This window comes from Anabrus simplex, chromosome 1 (genome assembly GCF_040414725.1).
Source record: "Anabrus simplex isolate iqAnaSimp1 chromosome 1, ASM4041472v1, whole genome shotgun sequence".
Lineage (NCBI taxonomy): Eukaryota > Metazoa > Arthropoda > Insecta > Orthoptera > Tettigoniidae > Anabrus > Anabrus simplex.
The window spans coordinates 770,895,917-770,910,136 of record NC_090265.1 but is presented as its reverse complement, the minus strand read 5'-3'; the positions used below and the strand labels follow the sequence as shown (position 1 = coordinate 770,910,136).

Genomic DNA, 14,220 nt, shown 5'->3' with positions numbered 1-14,220 from the left:
ATTTAAGCTTTAGTAACATTCTTCTCTCTCTCGGAAGTGATTTGAAATCTTTTAACATGCTTTTAAAGAATAATAAATCTTCATCTTCATCCTCAGTTAAGTCCCTCTCAAGAGGCTTAACTTTTTTAGCCTCAAACTCCAACATGGACTGCCGGTACAGATTGAGGTCTTGCCTTTGAGTGTTTCTTTCTATAGATAATGACTTAGGGTTTTGTGTGATGTCTTGACTGGGTCCTGCTTTTTGACTGATTTCCGTAACGGAGACATTACTAGCATTTTCAATAGTTTCTTGCGTTGGCTCCAGTGAATCTTCACTCCTTGTTGACTCAAGATTTGTTGTCCTGGGCCGAGTAGACATTGAATCATTCAAAAATGATAACAGAGGGAAAAGGGGCCAGTTGGAGGTTGAATGGCTATCAGTTCCGTCACCCGATCGGGGTTTCTCCAGTTTCTTCAGTTCCTTTCTGTAATAGTCCCGTATTCCACGCCATTTCATCTTGAGGTTATCTGAAAATAAAAAATTGTTTCAGGTATCTGGCTACAGGCAGTTCGTTTCGGGCACTGGCATTCTCATTTCGTATGGGGAAAAGTACTGTTGCAGAAATAGTAAAGGAAACGTGTGATATACTATGGGACCTGTTAAGTGGTATGTATATTGCAACACCGACAGCAGATACGTGGCTTGCCGTGGCAAAACAGTATTGGGAAAAGTGGAATTTTCCCAACTGCCTAGGCAGCCTGGATGGCAAGCACGTAGCTGTCAAGTGCCCCCCTCGATCTGGATCGAAATATTATAACTACAAGCAGTTCTATTCCATCAACATATTAGCCGTCAGTGATGCGGACTATAAATTTACTGTGTTGGATATTGGTGCCTACGGTAGTGAAAGTGACGGTGGAGTGTTCAGAAGATCTGTTTTGTACGATCAGCTACAAAGTAATTGCCTGAATATTCCTGAAGATGAGTATTTACCGGGAACAACATGTAAAACACCGTACATTTTTGTAGCCGACGAAGCTTATCCATTGATGGAACACGTCATGAGGCCATATCCGAGAAAATCACTGGGGGATTCAGAAACAGTTTTCAATTACAGACTGGCACGAGCCCGTCGAATGGTCGAATGCAGTTTCGGAATTCTTACAGCCAAATGGCGAGTGCTTAATTCACTATAGAAACAAGTGTAGAAACATCTGTGTCAATAGTTAAAGCAGCCTGTTTACTTCATAACATTGTGATGACTCATGACGGTGTAACATCAACAGATAATCTGTCCGATTGTGAGACAACATCTGTGGACCATATTCCAGTAACAAGAGCTCACAACCGTTATACCACTTCAGCGAAATTGATAAGGCAGAGATTCACACAGTACTTTTGTAGTCCCGAGGGAGAAATTCCATGGCAGTACCATTTGTTATAGAAATAGAACAATAAACACCTTCCATGGGCTTGCATTTTGTAAACATACATTCTGCTTCTGCTATACTGAATTATTACATTTTGAAATATTAGTTAATATTAATTAAATACAGTAACAATATTAAATTAAATGCTCTTTAATAACATTATTTGCATACCTTCGTCTGCTCCTAATTCTGTCGCTAAATCTCGCCAGATACGTTGGATTACATTGCGGTCCTTGTGATCTTTATTGGATGAATCCCACAGCGGCGGGTACTTGAACAGCCGTGAAATAATATCTTCTTTGGATGGCTCACTACTCATTATAGTCACTGCGTCTTGTCCGTTCTGCGTCTAGAAACAAACTGTTTTGAAATAAGACGGATGACGTACTCGGCGGAGAAGACTGATAACCCGCGCACGCATTCTGTGCGGCCACCTCCATTAACACAGGTAGGTTTGTTCAAGACGCACATTGTGCAGTTGCCTGAAAAGACAGATCCTGTCTGGACGCACCCTAACACGTCTGCGAGGCATCGCGGGTGCTTCGCACTGTACGTTGTCCTCTCTACACGTCTTGCTTAACAGTGTGACTCATAGCAGTTGGCTGGTAACAACTTATCAACAACAGGACGGTGCCATCACGAATGCACTCTGGTGGGCGTTCTACACATTACAGATCCTTGTATATCTAATCATTCACTCACACATCATGGTATGCATGTATAACGAAAATGAAAATCGACAGCCTGTTACCAGTCATTCGACCGGGTCAGGAATGGAATGAATCTAGCGAGGATAGGAATTGTGCCGGCTGCCGAAGCCTGTCGCACTCCTCTGTAGAAAAGATTAATGAATGACAGATGAAATGAAATGCTATTGGAGAGTGTTGCTGGAATGAAATATGACAGGGAAAACCGGAGTACTCGGAGAACAGTCTGTCCTTCTCCGCTTTGTCCAGCCGCCTGAGCCACGGAGGCTATTCATATATACCGAAAAGAGATAATATAGGAACACTCCTTCTGGGTGCTTAACATATTTTGTCAGGCAGTGTAATTAAAATAGAATAATAATCTTTTGTATTTTTCACCTACCGGTACACATTAATAAAAGAACAGCAATGATATTTCAAATTAATAAAAAGGAACTTGACAGCTCCGTGATTACGTATATAAGTACCTTAGTGAGTCTTTAAAAGTATTATAAATATTTTAATACTATGTCTATTATGTCTGGCAATTGTTTGAAGTTGAAAAAGCCGTATTTTAACACCAGTATATACGCGCTCATTATTGAAAAATTCCTCACGTGACATTAAAAGCGCGACGAAATATTTTTTTTAAATGCAGTCCCTACATTGAGTTATGTACTGTAGTAATACGTTGTAGTCAGTCCCGTTACGAACAACACAAACGCTAAAATTTGCCTCCTAAAAGGACTACCAATATGTCGAAGGAGCACATTTAAAACAATTCTTAATAATGTTATTCGTTTACGTCCCACTAACTACTTTCATACGGTTATTGGAGACGCTTAGTTGCCGGAACTTTGTCCGATAGGTGTTCTTTTACGTGCCAGTAATCTACAGACACAAGACTGATATATTTGAGCACCATCAAATACCACGGGACTGTGCCAGGATCGAACCTGTCAGATTGGGCTCAGAAGGCCAGCACTCTACCGTCTAAGACACTCACCCCAGCTTTAAAAATCTCATTTTACAAATGAATTTATGTAGGTACAAGAACACACAATAAGACGGCTGTCTGGGCCCAGTTCAAATTTATATCACACGTTCAGAAAACAATACTATCCTGACAACCCTGTATCTCTTACATCCATCCATATATCTATCTATCTATCTATCTATCTATCTATCTATCTATCTATCTATCTATCTATCTATCTATCTATCTATATAAAACTAGAAGATACCCGTGCGTCGTTACGGTATTATACTGAAATTTATAATTGAATGCATAACATTTGATAAATTATATAATCCGCCAAAATTCGCGATCTGACGGCAAAATTCCTCCCATTTTTCAATCTTTCTTTCCAGCAATCGATTTCGTAATTCCCGGGCTAACTCCAGGTATTCCGCCCTGTCTGTTCGGTCCCTAAATTTTTGCCATATTTTCCTATAAGCATTTTTAATATGGATAAAGTCCTTCAGGAGATCCGGCGTTGTGTCTTGGGTGCCTTGGTGGTACTGAACTCGCGGCCGGACTGCATTTGTAGTCATTAACCGGCCAGAACCCGTTTCCAGCGCGGTCCGCACATATTGACGACGCTCCAGAACATTATTATTATTATTATTATTATTATTATTATTATTATTATTATTATTATTGATGTTATGGACCCCACAGCAAGATGCAAGACCGCTACTTGGCGGTAAATTACATCTACTGCCAATGATATACTTCCGTGCATTATTGACTTTATTATAGAGGTGAACAATTGCACGGTCAATAACATTCCTATCGTTTATTTCAAACGTGTTTAAATTTTTAGTTATATGCCAGGAAAATCTACTGCAATCTAACTTTAAGTTCTCCAAAGCAAAAGATGGCTCTTGAAAATGAACCCAGGAGGGATTAAAAATGATCGGTTTATGATCAGAATCAAGTACATTATGAACAGTAAAATCAATTGGTCTCGACTTCTTTTTCACCCCAACGCCGTTAAGGTGATTTCCCCCACCCCCTCCAAAAAAGAGAAGGCGTGTTTCTTTATGTTTAAAGGAGATTCCAAATACCAATGTTCACGTCTCCCCTGCGAACCATGTGACCTTCCAGCGGTGGGGAGGCTTGCGTGTCCCAATGATGCAGATAGCCGAGCCGCAGGTGCAACCATATCGGATGGGTATCTCTTGAGAGACCAGACTAACAAATGGTTCATTGAAAGGGGGATAGCAGCCTTTCGGTAGTTGCAAGGGTGGCAGTCTAGATGATTGACTGATACGGCCTTGTAATAATACTCAACATGGCTTAGCTGTGTTGATACTGCTACACGGCTGAAAGCAACGGGAAACTACAGCCGTAACTACCTCCCGAGGACATGCAGCTCTATCTGTATGAATGATGTACTGATGATGGCTTCCTCCCGGGTAAAATATTCCGGAGGCAAACTAGTCCCCCATTCGGATCTCCGGTTGGACTACACGAGAGGGGGCGATCATCAGGAAGACCGGGCGAGTTGGCCGTGCGGTTAGGGGCGCGCAGCTGTGAGCTTGCATCCGTGAGATAGTGGGTTCGAACCCCACTGTCGGCAGCCCTGAAGATGGTTTTCCGTAGTTTCCCATTTTCACACTAGGCAAATGCTGGGGCTGTACCTTAATTAAGGCCACAGCCGCTTCCTACCCATTCCTAGGCCTTTCCTATCCATCGTCGCCATATGACATATCTGTGTCGGTGCGACGTAAAGCAAATAGCAAAAAAAAAAAGATCATCAGGAAGATGGATTCTGCGAGTCGGAGCGTGGAATGTTAGAAGTTTGAATCGTTGTGGTCGGTTAGAGAATCTGAAAAGGGAGATGGATAGACTAAAGTTAGATGTAGTTGGTATAAGTGAAGTACATTGGCAGGAAGAACAGGATTTTTGGTTAGGCGACTACCGAATTATCAACACAAAATCAAACAGGGGAAATGCAGGAGTTAGTTTAAAAATGAATAAGAAAATAGGGCAGCGGGTAAGCTACTACGACAAGCATAGTGAAATAATTATTGTCGTCTGGATAGACACCAAACCAATGCCCACCACAATAGTGTAGGTCTATATGCCTACAAGTTCAGCGGATGATGAGGAAATTGAAAGAATACATGAAGAGATAGAAGATTTAATACAATATGTAAAAGGTGACGAGAATGTAATTGTGATGGGAGACTGAAATGCGGTGGTAGGCCAAGGAAGGGAAGGTAATACAGTAGGAGAAATTGGATTGGGACAAAGGAACGAATGAGGAAGTCGGCTGGTTGAATTCTGCACTGATCATAATTTAGTCCTTGCCAATACTTGGTTCAAACAACACAAATGACGGCTGTATACGTGGACGAGACCTGGAGACACTGGAAGGTATCAAATAGATTTCATTATTATTAGGCAGAGATTCAGAAACCAGGCGTTGGATTGCAAAACATTCCCAGGAGCAGACATGGACTCCGACCACAACTTGTTGGTCATGAAATGCCATCTGAAGTTGAAGAAATTGAAGAAAGGAAAGAATGCAAAAAGATGGGATCTGGACAAGTTGAAAGAAAGGAGTGTGAGGGATTGTTTCAAGGAACATGTTGCACAAGGGCTAAATGAAAAGACTGAAGGAAACACAATACAGGAAGAGTGGATAGTCTTGAAAAATGTAGTCAGTAGGGCTGCTGAAGAAATGTTAGGAAGGAAGAAAAGATCAGCTAAGAATCAGTGGATAACTCAGGAGATACTAGACCTGATTGATGAACGACGAAAATACAAGAATGCTAGAAGTGAAGAGGGCAGAAAAGAATACAGGCGATTAAAGAATCAGGTGGATATAAAGTGCAAAAAAGCTAAGGAAGAATGGCTGAAGGAGAAGTGCAAGGATGTCGAAGGTTGTATGGTCCTGGGAAAGGTAGATGCTGCATACAGGAAAATCAAGGAAACCTTTGGAGAAAGGAAATCCAGGTGTATGAATATTAAGAGCTCAGATGGAAGGCCATTTCTAGGGAAAGAGGACAAAGCAGAAAGATGACAGGAGCATATCCAACAGTTGTATCAAGGTAAAGATGTAGATAATTTGGTTCTGAACATGAAGAGCTTGTTGATGCTGATGAAATGGGAGACCCAATTTTGAATTCAGAGTTTGAAAGAGCTGTGAGTGACCTAAATAAGAACAAGGCACCTGGAATTGATGACATTCTCTCTGAATTACTGACTGCCTTAGGAGAAACCAGCATGGCAAGGTTATTCCATTTAGTGTGTAAGATGTATGAGACAGGAGAAGTCCCATCCGATTTCCGGCAAAATGTTGTTATAACTATTCCAAGAAAGCTGGTGCTGATAGGTGTGAAAACTACCGCACCATTAGTTTAGTATCTCATGCCTGCAAAATTTTTAACACGTATTATTTACAGAAGATTGGAAAAACAAGTTGAAGCTGAGTTGGGAGAAGATCAATTTGGCTTCAGAAGAAATGTAGGAACACGTGAAGTAATCCTGACTTTACGTCTGATCTTAGAGGATCGAATCAAGAAGGACAAGCCCACGTACATGGCATTCGTAGATCTAGAAAAGGCATTCGATAATGTTGACTGGATCAAGCTATTTAAGATTCTGAAGGTGATTGGGATCAGATACCGAGAACGAAGAATTATCTACAATCTGTATAAAAATCAGTCTGCAGTGATAAGAATCGAGGGCTTTGATAAAGAAACAGCAATCCAGAAAGGAGTGAGGCAAGGCTGAAGTTTGTTCCCCCTCCTTTTCAGTGTTTACATAGAAGAGGCAGTAAAGGAAATCAAAGAGGAATTTGGAAAGGGAATCACAGTTCAAGGAGAGGGAATCAAAACCTTGAGATTTGCCGATGATATTGTTATTTTATCTGAGACTGCAGAAGATCTCGAGAAGCTACTGAATGGTACGGGCGAAGTCTTGGGTAAGGAGTACAAGATGAAAATAAATAAGTCCAAAACAAAAGTAATGGAGTGCAGTCGAACGAAGGCAGGTGATGCAGGAAATATTAGATTAGGAAGTGAAGTCTTAAAGGAAGTAGATGAATATTGTTACTAGGGTAGTAAAATAACTAAGGATGGCAGAAGTAAGGAGGACATAACATGCAGACTAGCACAAGCAAGGCAGGCCTTTCTTAAGAAAAGAAATTTGCTCACTTCAAACATTGATATAGGAATTAGAAAGATGTTTTTGAAGACTTTCGTGTGGAGAGTGGCATTGCATGGAAGTGAAACATGGAGGATAACTAGCTCAGAAGGAAAGAGAATAGAAGCTTTTGAAATGTGGTATTACAGAAGAATGCTGAAGGTCACGAATGAAGAGATACTGAATCGAATTGGTGAGAGGTGATCGATTTGTCTAAATTTGACGAGAAGAAGGGATAGAATGATAGGACACATCTTAAGACACCCAGGACTTGTTCAGTTGGTTTTTGAAGAAAGTGTAGGTGGTAAGAACGGTAGGGGTAGACCAAGGTATGAATATGACAAGCATATTAGAGCAGATGTAGGATGCAGTAGTTACGTAGAAATGAAAAGATTAGCACATGATAGGGTGACATGGAGAGCTGCATCAAACCAGTCTATGGACTGATAACTCAAACAACAACAGCAAGACGTCTGTTACCTTCAGATTTGAGATATAAGTATCCCCATAAAAATTAATTTTTTCACTTCCTTTCTCACTCCTCCTTAAGTGAATTTTCCGGAAAAATTGCATGTTTCTTTATCAGTAAACGATCTTCTAAATACCAATTATCACGACTACAACATCTTCAGTTTTTGAGATATGTGTCCTTATAAAAGGAATTCAACTCTTTTTCACCCCCGCCTCCTGGATGATCCCCCCAAAATGCATTTTTCTTTGGTTTTAAAAGAGATCCAAATACCAATTTTCACGTATGTAACATCTTTCGTTTTTGAGATAATAGTATCTTCATGCAAATAATTCAGCTAATTTTTCAATTCTCCCCCCCCCCGCTTTAAATGGTTTTCCGAAAACAAAAAATACGTATTTCTTTGTTTTTAAAGGAGGTTCCACATACCAAATTTCACGTCTGTAACATCTTCAATTTTAAAGATATCAGTATCCTAATGAAAAGAATTCAACCCAATTTTCAGTCAATCCAAGTCTGACTCGTTGGCTGAATGGTCAGCGTACTGGCCTTCGGTTCAGAGGGTCCCAGGTTGATTCCCGGCCGGGTCGGGGATTTTAACCTTCATTGGTTAATTCCAGTGACCCGGGGGCTGGGTGTTTGTGCTGTCCCCAACATCCCTGCAACTCACACACCACACATAACACTATCCTCCACCACAATTACACGCAGTTACCTACACATGGCAGATGCCGCCCACCCTCGTCGGAAGGTCTGCCATACGAAATTATTATAGTCAACCCAAGTGTTTTGTCTGAAAACAAAAAGTACATTTTTCTTTCTTTTTAATAGATAAAAATACCACTTTTCACTTCTGTAACATGTTAATTTTTTGAAATATACTCTAGACATGCTCATTTTAAAATTTCACCCCATTTTTAGTTCCCCTTAAGTGGAGTTTCTGAAAACAAATCGCTTACCTTTCTTTACTTGTACAGGAGATTCCAAATATCAATTTTTACGTTTGTAACATTTTACGTTTCTGAGATATACCGTAGTATAGTCTTTCTAAAAATTCACCCCATTAGTCACTCTTGTTTAACCCCCATTAGTTGGATTTCTAAAAATAAAAAAATATGTTGTTTCTTCATTTTTAAAGGAGATTTCAAATACCAATTTTCACGTCCATAACATCCTTCGTTTTTGTGGTCAGGGTCAACAGCAACGATAGAATAGTGCTAATGGGCAATTTCAATGCGAGAGTTGGGAATAGAACTGAAGGATACGAAAGGGTGATTGGTAAATGTGAGGAAGATATGGAAGCTAATGGGAATGGGAAGCGTTTGCTGGACTTCTGTGCTAGTATGGGTTTAGCTGTTACGAATACATTCTTCAAGCATAAGGCTATTCACCGCTACACATGGGAGGCTAGAGGTGCCAGATCCATAATAGACTATCTTAACAGACTTTGAATTCAGGAAATATGTTAGGAACGTACAAGTTTTTCACGGATTTTTCGATGCTACAGACCACTATCTGATCTGTAGTGGCCTAAGTATCTCTAGGCCTAGGATAGAGAAAGTGAAATCTGTCTGCAAATGAATAAGGGTAGAAAATCTCTAGCACGTGGAAATTAGACAGAAGTACATGGATATGATTAGTGAGAAGTTTCGAACTGTAGACAGTAAGCAGGTTCAGGATATAGGAAGAGGATGGGTGGCATACAAGGATGCTGTACTAGCAACAGCAAGGGATTGCTCAGGAATAACTGTATGTAAAGATGGGAAAAAAGCAAACATCTTGGTAGAATGATGAAGTGAGAGCAGCTTGTAAATGTAAAAAGAACGCTTATCAGGAATGGCTCCAAACAAGGGCTGATGCAGACAGGGAATTGAACATAGATGAAAGAAACAGAGCGAAACAAATATTTGTTGAATCCAAAAAGGAGTCGTGGGAAAATTTTGGTAATAACCTGGAAAGGCTAGGTCAAGCACCAGGGAAATCTTTCTGGACAGTAATAAGGGATCTTAGGAAGGGAGGGGAAAAAGGAAATGAACAGTGTTTTGGCTAATTCAGATGAACTCATAGATCCCAGGGAATCACTAGACAGGTGGAGGGATAATTTTGAAAATCTTCTCAACGTAAAAGAAAATTTTTGTGTGTCGTAGACAACCAAGCTCATGGGGAGGATGAAAATGATGTTGGCGAAATTATACTCGAGGAAGTGGAAAGGATGGTAAGTAAACTCCATTGTCATAAAGCAGCAAGAATAGATGAAATTAGACCTGAAATTGTGAAGTATTGTGGGAAGTCAGGGATGATATGGCTTCATAGAATAATAAGATTAGCATGGACTGTTGGTAAGGTACCTTCAGATTGGACAAAAGCAGTAATTGCATCTATTAACAAGCAAGGGAACAGGAAGGATTGCAACAACTATCGAGGTATCTCATTGATTAGTATACCAGGCAAAGTACTCACTGGCATCTTGGAAAGGAGGGTGTGATCAGTGGTTGAAAGGATGTTGGATGAAAACCGGTTTGGTTTCAGACCACAGAGGGGCTGTCAGGATCAGATTTTCAGTATGCGCCAGGTAATTGAAAATTGCTATGAGAGGAATAGACAGTTGTGTTTATGTTACGTAGATCTAGAGAAAGAACATGACAAGATACGGAGGGAAAAGGTTTTCACCATACTGGGGGACTATGGGATCAAAGGTAGATTATTAAAATCAATCAAAGGCATTTACAATTCAGCTGTAGTGAGAATTGATGGTAGAATGAGTTCTTGGTTCAGGGTACTTGCAGGGGTTAGAGAAGGCTGTAATCTTTCACCTTTGTTGTTCGTAGTTTTCATGGATCATCTGCTGAAAGGTATAAAGTGGCAGGGAGGGATTCAGTTAGGTGGAAACGTAGTAAACATTCTGGCCAATGCTGACAACTTGGCCGTTGCCTGAAAACCTTTGAAACTTGGTTACAGTAATATATTCTGTCATTACACAATCATTAAACATATTTGTGTGGGTACATATGTTTTGTCCAGAAACTTTTGGCCGGCAGTGTACCTTCACCCATCAACACCGTAATTAATACTTAGAGGACTTCTCCTCTTGGTGAAACGTACATCCTGACTTTTCATCCCATTTACCATCAGACCATTGTATGGTGTCCAGCTCACAACACTGTCAAAGTCTTTTAGATGAGCTCAAATGGTTTGATTACATTGAGGGGAATCACAGGTTCATATCTTGTATTTGGCTGCTAAGCTGACTTTTCACATTGTTTGTCAAAATACACAATGTGTGGTGCAACTATAAACTGGTTTCATCATCTTGATGTACAGTTTGTTTGAATGGAACCGTTTTTACTTTCACATTCTATGTTTCCAGGATGGGCGACATCTCTACACTGAGTGTAGACGCCATAGTGAACTCAACCAACGAGTCCATGACAGAAAGTAATCCAGTGAGTGACCGGATATGTGCCAGAGCTGGACCTAAATTGCTGGAGGAGATCCATGAAGAAGTGAAGGGTAGGTCTAATTATGAAGGGCTAAAGTACTATTGAGTAAATGTTAAAGATAGAGTAACCTGGGAATAGAGAGTAGGTACCGGTATATAACGTGAACCAGACCAGTACCCTGTGCAGTTCTCTGTTCTTGTAGATAAAATTCTAATCTGAACAATACATATCAATTTTTCTTTTTGTTTCTAAGATTTTACATAACCCTGTAAGTCTTCTTGGACATAGTAATTGTTTCATCTGGAATCCAGATATTGCTGAAGTATCTCATATGGTTCTATCTTACAAGGGTGAACACCATCGTACATTTTCCAGCCATGCCCAACATTTCAAAAGAAAGTACCAAAATTTGAAGATTTCTTGCTTTAGCATTGTTTCTTTTTCAAACGAAAGGTCAAAATTCAATTGCTAATTTGACATGTGAACAGGAATGATTAATTTAACAAAAAAGTATGACATTTTTTGAGCAGCATTCTCAATCCCTGAAAATTTGCTGAGTACAGTATTTATTTTCAATCATCCTCCTTTCCCCTTATCCAGCTCCTGCTGGGTCGAGGCGTTTATGGCACTTCTCCACCATTCCTCTGCCATCATTTTGTTCCAGTCCAAGTTTCTTCTTCTTGCACTCCACTGTATTGAACCAATCCACCTTGTTCTAGGCCTCCCTCTCACCCTCTTTCCCTAGTTCATCTCCATCATCTCTTGATTTACCTTCCTCCGCCATCCTCTTTACATGTCCAAACCATTTTAGTTTACTCCCATCAATTCTCTCATTTAGGTTTAACATTCCGTAGTCCTTTCTTACATCTTCCCTTCTCAATCTGTCTTTCCTATCATACTTTTGAGGTATTTCATTTCACTGGCTTGAATTCTACTCTCCTCCCCACTCGTCACTGTCCAGGAAGTTAATATGGGTGCATAATACATTTTGTACATTGTCTTTTTACAATTCCTTATTCGAGACAATGTTTCTTACACTCGGGTAGAATGCAATGCCCTGTTGCACCCTCATGCTAATCTTAATGTCCAGCCTAGTATTCTGCGTTGATTAACTCCATAGGTATTTGAAACTGTCAACAGTTTCAAGAATTTGTCCTCCAGTTTTCACAATATCTTTCCGTCGTCTTTCTCCTTTTGATATCACCATGGTCTTGCTTTTCTCTGCGCTGATTTTCATACCATACTTTTCAATTTTCTTATTCAGTACATCAAGTTTTTCTTGTACTTCTTTGTTGTTCATTCCCCAGACCATACCATCATCTGCAAATAGCAATAACTTCATCTCCCTCTTCCCATATGCTTCCTTTGTTTCCTTTACAATTTCATCCATAATCATTAGAACCAAAGAGGTGACAGCACACTCCACTGTCTTAGTCTGATTTCATGTCTAAACCATTCTGTCTATCCAAATGGACACAGTTTTTGTACTGTACAGTTATTTTTGCTATCATGCTAATAAAGAGAGGTTGTTTTCCTTATTGCGTGCCCTACAGACTGATACTCCTAATCATTTAAACATTGAATCAGTGAAAGGTTTCTTATGAAGTACAATCTGAAATATTTTGAATATACACAATTTTATAATTTTAGAGCTCAGTGCCTATCCGGTCAAACCTATCTCTCACCCAGGATGCAAGAATCATCCTACTCTTCATAATTTATCTACATGAATCTTATTCATTGTCACATTTAGAAAAGGAAGTTACAATGCAATATTATTGAAAAGCACTCAAGGGAATTAATAGTGATATTCTGTGTTGGTGGATAATTGAGAGGATGAACTTGCTTGATCCTCAATGTTGACATGTAAAGGGCAGGCAGTATGAGTTGGGTGGAGCAGACAAAGGTGGACCGCTCACCCAACATCCTAATTTTTATAGCTTGTAAGGAAGTATAAATGAAGGAAAATTCTATAAACGAAGGAAAATTCATATATTTTATATGGTTTAGTATGCTAAAACTACTTTATAATGCAAGTAGGCTCCTACATCAAAATGTGACAAAAATCCACTAAATAAACCCTATATCTCTAAAATAAAATAAGTAATGAAATATAACTCTTAATCTGCAAAGAAAAGAAGGAACATACTTCTAAGAGGCAACCTACACCATCGTTGCCCAATCTCATTCAGTTTTGTAAAGTATGTGTTACTGTTTTTTTAATCTAAGTTCTGTGTCTGTAAGAACATATAAATAAATACCATGGTTTCATACTGTTTCATTGGTTATCTTTATTGTTTTGTACACACAAAAATATCTGGCATAATGTCTAATTCAGGAAACATTTTGCAAATGCATCATCATGAAAGTGAAGAACACATTGCTCTGAAATAATTTTGAAAAGTCAGATATCGTATGTCTAACTGTTAGTTCCGTTTCCTGAGATCAGGTGTGATGAAATTATTTGGCATGGTTTACGGCCGGATGCCCTTCCTCATGCCAACCTCCAGGACTCAAGCCAGGTAACTATGACGTCAGACCATAAAGGCTACATGGCTTCAGGCAGCCTCCTCCAATTGAAGAGAGTGGGTCCCTTGATAACAATAGACAGCATCAAATCAAACTTCTAAGTACACCCTAAAATTTGTTCATTTGACTTATACCATGGGAATCTGAACAAAAAATCTTAGTTCGAAAATTATGTCCAAGAACGTTTCAGTTGCAGGTTATGATTACATTAAACCATGAAGACTTTGTACAAGGCTTTTGATTCGGTAGATCTTGGGAGATAACCGATGAAAATGAGGGCTATTGTACTAGACAACAGAGTTGTTGAATGGGTGGCAAAATTTCTAGGAAATAGAACTCAGAGAATTTTAGAAGGTGAAATGTTATGTGATCCTGTAATAGTTAAGATAGGGGTCCCATAAGGCAGTATTATTGGATCTTTATGTTTTCTTATACATATAAATGATATGATTAAAGAACAGGAATTACATATAAGGATATTTGCAGATGATGTTATACTGTATAATGTAGTAAATGAGATGCCAGGAT

The 14,220-nt window shown here is 39.5% G+C and overlaps 1 protein-coding gene across 3 annotated transcripts in view; it reads left to right on the top strand.

Moving 5' to 3' along the window:
• The window catches only part of Gdap2 (ganglioside induced differentiation associated protein 2), a 1,140,014-nt gene that overhangs the window by 846,417 nt on the left and 279,377 nt on the right, over positions 1–14,220 (top strand). For all 3 annotated transcript variants that reach the window (XM_068225213.1, XM_068225211.1, XM_068225212.1), the window contains one exon: positions 11,091–11,233. In XM_068225213.1, the coding sequence (XP_068081314.1) occupies positions 11,091–11,233 (143 nt within the window). The remainder of the gene's footprint in view (positions 1–11,090; positions 11,234–14,220) is intronic.